This window comes from Salvelinus fontinalis, chromosome 2 (genome assembly GCF_029448725.1).
Source record: "Salvelinus fontinalis isolate EN_2023a chromosome 2, ASM2944872v1, whole genome shotgun sequence".
In the NCBI taxonomy this organism is placed as follows: Eukaryota; Metazoa; Chordata; class Actinopteri; order Salmoniformes; family Salmonidae; genus Salvelinus; species Salvelinus fontinalis.
In genome coordinates, this window is record NC_074666.1 from 1,917,294 (window position 1) to 1,925,910 (window position 8,617).

The 8,617-nt window shown below is 50.8% G+C and overlaps 1 protein-coding gene across 1 annotated transcript; it reads left to right on the plus strand.

Moving 5' to 3' along the window:
* The first annotated feature begins 714 nt into the window (after positions 1 to 714).
* Positions 715 to 4,984, plus strand: LOC129833498 (basic proline-rich protein-like). Its single transcript, XM_055898150.1, has 5 exons — positions 715 to 741; positions 2,208 to 3,119; positions 3,297 to 3,746; positions 3,892 to 4,009; positions 4,413 to 4,984. The coding sequence occupies exons 1-5, from the start codon at positions 715 to 717 to the stop codon at positions 4,982 to 4,984; spliced, it is 2,079 nt and encodes a 692-aa protein (XP_055754125.1).
* The last annotated feature ends 3,633 nt before the right edge of the window (positions 4,985 to 8,617 follow it).

The following is an 8,617-nucleotide window of genomic DNA, read 5'->3' on the forward strand; positions in this document are numbered from 1 at the left end:
CCTGGGGTCCAAACAGAACAAAAAACATGACAAGTTTATTTAACTTTTATTTAACTAGGCAAGTCAGTTAGCGCTTATTTGTGTCTGTGGTGATGCAGGCTCAGCTGTGTCTCTGGACTTGTCTAGACTTTAGTCTCTGGCCTTGTCTAGACTTTATTCTCTGGCCATATCTAGACTTAATTCTCAGGCCGTGTCTAGAATTTAGTCTCTGGTAAAAAGATAGTAGGTGGAGAGTAGGAGGTAGAGAGTAGGAGGAGGAGGAGAGTAGAAGATGTATTACTGTGCCCTTCATAAATCTAAAATAACAAACATTGAATAAATTGTAGAATTAGTTGTAGAAAGTACATCTGCCCCTACACTGTCTAAATCCTGTAGCTCCACCCATCTGCCCCTACACTGTCTAAATCCTGGAGCTCCACCCATCTGCCCCTACACTGTCTAAATCCTGTAGCTCCACCCATCTGCCCCTACACTGTCTAAAACCTCTCTGTGTACCCTAGAGCTCCACCTACATGCGTCTGCTCAGTGAATATTATACATGCAAGGTCCACCTGGCTCACTGTGTCTACGTCCCAATTCGCACCACATTCCCTGGGCCCATAATGGTCAAACATAGTGCCCTTTGAAAAGATTAGGGTTACTCTGTGTTTTCTTCCTCTTGATGAATTAGTGTTTGCCGTGTCACCTCAGTGATGTCTACCGGATGATTTCCAGATGGCTGAGTACAAGTCTGTGATTATCGTAACACACAGTTATTTCCACAACAATTGCAACATGACTGAAATCCCATCACAGTGATTTCTCTTTCAGGGGCAGCTGTCACGGGTTAGAAAAACGCTGTAATGCTCGTCATACTGTCAGCAGTGGCTATGACTAGCAATGCTAAAACGAATAGTTCCTGTTTGAAAAATGTATTACATTTTCATCAATTCACTTCAGCTTAAGACACACAGTTGTGCTGTGAAGAGGAAGAGACAGTATCCCCTGCTGTGAAGAGGAAGATACAGTATAACCTACTGTGAAGAGGAAGATACAGTATCCCCTGCTGTGAAGAGGAAGAGACAGTATAACCTACTGTGAAGGGGAAGAGACAGTATTCCCTACTGTGAAGAGGAAGAGACAGTATAACCTACTGTGAAGAGGAAGAGACAGTAAAGCCTACTGTGAAGAGGAAGAGACAGTATCCCCTGCTGTGAAGAGGAAGAGACAGTATAACCTACTGTGAAGAGGAAGAGACAGTATAACCTACTGTGAAGAGGGAGAGACAGTATAACCTACTGTGAAGAGGAAGAGACAGTATATCCACTGCTGTGAAGAGGGAGAGACAGTATAACCAACTGTGAAGGGGCAAAATACCTCATCATCCCCTGCTGTGAAGAGGAGACATAGTTGTTCTGTGAAGGGGAAGAGACACCATCCCTTGCCGTGAACCGGAAGAGACAGTATTCCCTACTGTGAAGAGGAAGAGACCTCATAATCCCATGCTGTGAAGAGGAGACAGAGTTGTGCTGTGAAGGGGAAGAGACACCATCCCTTGCCGTGAACCGGAAGAGACAGTATTCCCTACTGTGAAGAGGAAGAGACCTCATAATCCCATGCTGTGAAGAGGAGACAGAGTTGTGCTGTGAAGGGGAGGAGACACCATCCCTTGCCGTGAACAGGAAGAGACAGTATTCCCTGCTGTGATGGTCTTGAGGCAAGTCGAGGAGAGTGCAGAAGGATGTGATTAAGTATTGTTGCTGCAGAGAGCAGCAGAGCAGGCCTCTAACGACAAGACAGTTGAACATAGTTGCTGTGTAAAGAGACGTTAGTGGATGATTAAGCATTGCTGCTGCAGAGCAGGGGGACGTGTTCCAAATAGCACCATAGTTTGTTTATAGTGCACTTGTTTTCACCAGAGGCTTTTGCCATTTGGGATACCTCCCAGGTCTGTAATGACAAGTCAGTGCCGGGGTCACGGAGCCCTGTTTACCCACAATCCTGATAGTCATCACACTTTCAGCACCAAGCAATCAGCCAATCAAGAGGCTGTTATGACCTCAGAAACACACACACACACATGCACACGCATGCACGCACGCACGCACACGCACACGCACACGCACACGCACACGCACACGCACACACACACACACACACAATCCCAGCCTCCCATCCCCATCCACAGCCTCCCATCCCCAGCCACAGCCTCCCATCCCCATCCCCAGTCTCCCATCCCCAGCCTCCCCACCCAGCCTCCCATCCCCATCCCCAGTCTCCCATCCCCAGTCTCCCATCCCCAGCCTCCACACCCAGCCTCCCATCCCCAGCCACAGCCTCCCATCCCAAGCCACAGCCTCCCATCCCCATCCCCAGTCTCCCATCCCCAGTCTCCCATCCCCAGCCTCCCCACCCAGCCTCCCATCCTCAGCCACAGCCTCCCATCCCCATCCCCAGTCTCCCATCCCCAGCCACAGCCTCCCATCCCAAGCCACAGCCTCCCATCCCCATCCCCAGTCTCCCATCCCCAGTCTCCCATCCCCAGCCTCCACACCCAGCCTCCCATCCCCAGCCACAGTCTCCCATCCCCAGCCACAGCCTCCCATCCCCAGCCACAGCCTCCCATCCCCATCCCCAGTCTCCCATCCCCAGCCTCCCCACCCAGCCTCCCATCCCCATCCCCAGCCTTCCATCTCCAGCCTCCCATTCCCAGCCTCCCATCTCCAGCCCCAGCCTTCCATCTCCAGCCTCCCATTCCCAGCCTCCCATTCCCAGCCTCCCCTCCCAAGCCTCCAATCCCCAGCCTCCTATCCCCAGTCTCCCATCCCCAGCCTCCCATCCCCAGCCTCCCATCCCCAGCCTCCAATCTCCAGCCTCCCATCCTCTGCCTCCCATCCCTAGCCCAGCCCCATCCCCAGCCTCACATCCCCAGACCCAGCCTCCCATCCCCAGCCTCCCATCCCCAGCCTCCAATCTCCAGCCTCCCATCCCCAGCCTCCCATCCCCAGCCTCCCATCCCTAGCCCAGTCCCATCCCCAGCCTCCCAACCCCAGACCCAGCCTCCCATCCCCAGCCTCCCATCCCCAGCCCCAGCCTCCCATCCCCAGCCACCCATCCCCAGCCTCCCATCCCCATCCCCAGCCTCCCATCCCCATCCCCAGCCTCCCATCCCCATCCCCAGCCTCCCATCCCCAGCCTCCCATCCCTAACCCCAGCCTCCCATCCCCAGCCTCCCATCCCCAGCCTCCCATCCCCATCCCCAGCCTCCCATCCCCAGCCTCCCATCCCCATCCCCAGCCTCCCATCCCCATCCCCAGTCTCCCATCCCCATCTTCCCATCCCCAGTCTCCCATCCCCAGCCTCCCATCCCCAGCCTCCCATCCCAGCCTCCCATCTCCAGCCTCCCATCTCCAGCCTCCCATCCCCAGCCTCCCATCCCCATCCCCAGCCTCCCATCACCAGCTTCATCCCCATCCCCCCAGCCCCATCCCCCCCATCCCCAGCCTACCATCCCCATTCCCAGCCTCCCATCCCCAGCCTCATCCCCATCCCCAGCTTTCCATCTCCAGCCTCCCATCCACAGCCTCCCATCCCATCCCCAGCCTCCCATCCCCATCCCCAGCCTCCCATCCCCAGCCTCCCATCCCCAGCCTCCCATCCCCAGCCTCCCATTCCCAGCCTCCCATCTCCAGCCTCGCATCCCCACCCCCAGCCTCCCATCCCCATCCCCCCATCCCCATCCCCCCATCCCCAGCCTCACATCCCCAGTCTTATCCCCAGCCTCCCATCCCATCCCCAGCCTCCCATCCCCAGCCTCATCCCCAGCCTCCCATCCCATCCCCAGCCTCCCATCCCCAGCCTCATCCCCATCCACCCTTCCCCATCATCTCATCCCCATCCCCCCATCCCCAGCCTCCCATTCCCAGCCCCAGTCTCCCATCCCCAGTCTCCCATCCCCAGCCTCCCATCCCCAGCCTCATCCCCAGGCTCATCCCCAGCCTCCAATCCCCAGCCTCCCATCCCATCCCCAGTCTCCCATCCCCAGCCTCCCATCCCCATCCCCAGCCTCCCATCCCCATCCCCAGCCTCCCATCCCCATCCCCCCATCCCCAGCCTCCCAATCTCCCATCCCCATCCTCCAATCCCCAACCTCCCATCCCCAGCCCCAGCCTCCCATCCCCAGCCCCTTCCCCAGCTTCCCATCCCCAGCCCCATCCCCAGCCTCCCATCCCCATCCCCCCATCCCCAGCCTCCCATTCCCATCCTCCAATCCCCAGCCTCCCATCCCCAGCCCCATCCCCAGCCTCCCATCCCCAGCCCCAGCCTCCCATCCCCAGCCCCACCCCCCCCCATCCCCAGCCTCCCATCCCCATCCCCAGCCTCCCATCCGCATCCCCATCCCCATCCTCCCATCCCCAGTCTCCCATCCCCAGTCTCCCATCCCCAGCCTCCCATCCCCAGTCTCCCATCCCCAGCCTCCTATCCCCAGCCTCCCATCTCCAGCCTCCCATCTCCAGCCTCCCATCCCCAGCATCCCATCCCCATCCCCAGCCTCCCATCTCCAGCCTCAACCCCATCCCCCATCCCCGGCATTCCATCTCCAGCCTCCCATCCACAGCCTCCCATCCCATCCCCAGCCTCCCATCCCCATCCCCAGCCTCCCATCCCCAGCCTCCCATCCCCAGCCTCCCATCTCCAGCCTCCCATCCCCAGCCTCCCATCCCCAGCCTCCAATTCCCAGCCTCCCATCTCCAGCCTCCCATCCCCAGTCTCCCATCCCCAGTCTCCCATCCCCAGCCTCCCATCCCCATCCCCAGCCTTCCATCTCCAGACTCCCATTCCCAGCCTCCCATCTCCAGCCCCAGCCTTCCATCTCCAGCCTCCCATTCCCAGCCTCCCATTCCCAGCCTCCCCTCCCAAGCCTCCAATCCCCAGCCTCCTATCCCCAGTCTCCCATCCCCAGTCTCCCATCCCCAGCATCAGTCCCATAACGGACCAGCCCTGAGGGAACACATTTATCTGTTCTAATTGTCCTAAGTGATGAAGGAGACGTAGACTAAATGATGCAGAGATGAATCCTGGTAACTTCCTAGCTGGACAGACTCCATATCTCTCTGTGTGAGTCCCCGCGGAGTCACCAGCACATCCATTTGCTAATAGTTTTACCACCGTAATGGCTGAACCCTGCTCTTTTGCTGTCAGACACAAACACATCCGCACACACACACAGACACACACACACACACACACACACACACACACACACACACACACACACACACACACACACACACACACACACACACACACACACACACACACACACACACACACACAACACACACACACACACACACACAGACACACACACACACACAGACACACAGACACCACACAGACACACAGACACACAGACACCACACAGACACCACACAGACACCACACAGACACCACACAGACACCACACACACACACAGACACACAGACACACCACACAGACACACACACACAGACACACACACACAGACACACACACACAGACACACAGACACAGACACACACACACACACACACACACACACACACACACACACACACACAGACACACATACACACACAGACACACAGACACACACAGACACACAGACACACAGACACCACACAGACACCACACAGACACCACACAGACACCACACACACGCCACAGACACACCACACAGACACACATACACTCACAGACACACCACATAAACCATGTTGTTACCTGGTACTCCCTATGTGTGTGTGTGTGTGTGTGTGTATTCATTCAGATCTCCACATGTTGTATATTTATTACATTTATTCTGAAGAAAAACATTTCCTCATCAATCTACATATAATAGAAAGTGAAAACAGGTTATAATTTTTTACAAATGTATTGAAAATTTTACAGAAATTGAGCTCAGGTGCATCCTGTTTCCATTGATCTTCCTTGAGATGTTTATTCAACTTGATTGGAGTCCACCTGTGGTAAATTAAATTGATTGGACATGATTTGGAAAGGTGCACACCTGTCTACATAAGGTCCCACAGTTGCTCACACGTGTCTATGTCAATCTTCTTAAGGCTAGGCGTCCCGCTAGCGGGACAACTCAGGTGGACCTGGAGGCCACGCAAATCAAATAAATAATAATACAAATTATGGATATTAAACATGTAGGTACATACAGGTGTTGTATATTGGCTGAAAGCTTAAATTCTTGTTAATCTAACTGCACCGTCCGATTTACAGAAGCTATTACAGCGAAAGCCTGCCATGCGATTGTTTGAGGACAACGCCCCACATCAAAATATTTTTCCACTGGCACAGGTTTCATACATTCACAAATAACGATTAAATATTGACTTACTTTTTGTAAATCTTCCTCTGATTTGTCATCCAAAGGGTCCTAGCTATAACATGTAGTGTCGTTTTTTTTGTTAAAATCCTTCTTTATATCCCAAAAAGTCTGTTTAGTTGGCGTCATCGATTTGAATAATCCACTGGTTCCACATGCAAAGAAAGGAATCTGAAAATGTACCCCTAAACTTTGTTTCAACAAATCAAAATACGTTTCTATTAAATCCTCAGATAACCTAAACTGTAATCCAAATATAATATTTCATACGGAAAGAAGTATGTTCAATAGGAGAGCGGTATTAGCAGGTGAGCGTTGTCTTCATGATGCCCGCATACACAAATTTCCAAGCAGATGACCTTGTACTAAAACTCATTATTCTTACTCGTTTTGGAAGAAACAAGCCTGAAACCTTGAACAAAGACTACTGACACCCAGTGGAAGCCATAAGAATTGCATACTGGGAGCTAGATTGAATTATTTCCCTATACTTTCCATTGGAAAAGCATGGGCTCTCAAAACAAAAAATCTGGGTGGTTTTTCTTTGGATTTTCTTCATGGCTATTGGCTATGGAGAAAATGGCTATTGTGTTATAGTCTCCTACATTATTTTAACATTTCTACAAACGTCAGGGTGTTTTCTTTCCAATGGTACCAATTCTATGCGTATCCTGGCTTCAAGGCCTGAGCAACATTGCGTCTACTTTGGGCACGTCGGTCAGGCGTAAATTGAGAAAAAGGACCCTAGCCTGTATAAGGTCCCATAGTTGACAGCGCATGTCAGAGCAAAAACCAAGCCATGAGGTCGAAGGAATTGTCCGTAGAGCTCTGAGACAGGATTTTATCGAGAAACAGATCTGGGGAAGTGTAGCAAAACATTTCTGGAGTATTGAAGGTCCCAAGAACACAGTGGCCTCCGTCATTCTTAACTTGTTATGGCTGCAGGGGGCGTATTGAAAAACTGGAAATATGTGCCCATTTTCAAACGGCCTCTTACTCAATTTTTGCTCGTACAATATGCATATTATTATTACTATTGGATAGAAAACAGTCTCTAGTTTCTAAAACCGTTTGAATTATTTCTCTAAGTGGAACAGAAGTCTTTTTACAGCCCATTTCCTATCCGGAAGTGAGATTTCCAAAATCGATGTCTCTCTTCAAGAGCTTGTCTATAAAAGGGCATGTCACTTAAGACTGTAGAAACACGTCATACGCCTTCCCCTGGGTGTCATGCGGAAGTGAGAGCAGAAATGACTTGATTATCTCGTCCTGGGATTGAACACAACCTCTTGGAGTGAGAGCTGCGCACTTTATTTTTTTTTCTGGGCGCGAAGTAGGACCTGGACTCGGCTCCTGGAAAACCCTCGTTAAAGGTGAATATGATCTCCGGCTTCGATTTTATTTGATACATGTCACAATATCATCCTAAAGTATGTTTTTTCAATATAGTTTAATTATATTATTGAAATTTTTTCTGGACTTTAGACGTGATGCGACGCAAGAATTTTGTCAAGACGGAGAGGTTAGCTCCACACGGCCAGTGTGCTTGCTAATTCAAGAGGGAAATCGTTCGTTATGGATCCAAAGAAAGACGGTTCTGAACAAAGGACCCCTTGGAGAACATTCTGATGGAAGATCAACAAAGATAAGGACCCAATTTGGGATGCTTTTTCATATATCTGTCGAACTGTGCTATTGCTACCGTTTGACTAGAATCGATGCTGCTGTGTGCTAGCTATTGTAGTAAGCTAATATAACGATATATTGTGTTTTCGCTGTAAAACACTTCAAAAATCGGAAATATTGGCTCTATTCACAAGATCTTTGTCTTTCATTAGCTATCCACCATATATTTTTCTGAAATGTTTTATGATGTGTAATTAGTAGTTGACGTTGGTGTCTGTATTTCCTCTGGCTACTCCCGTGCGATTTCTGACTGTAGCTATGATGGTAGCAGTAATGTAAAACTGATTTATAGCTAAAATATGCACATTCTTTGAACAAAACATAGATTTATTGTGTAACATGTTATAGGACTGTCATCTGAGGTAGTTTTTTCTAGGTTATTTAGGTTGGTTCTAGGTTAGTTAGGTTGGCTTGTGCATGCTACTTGCATCCTACTTGTGCTGTGAAAAATGTCTGTCCTCTTTTTTATTTGGTGGTGAGCTAACATAAATATATGTGGTGTTTTCTCTGTAAAACATTTAAAAAAATCGGACATGTTGGCTGGATTGACAAGATGTTTATCTTTCAAATGCTGT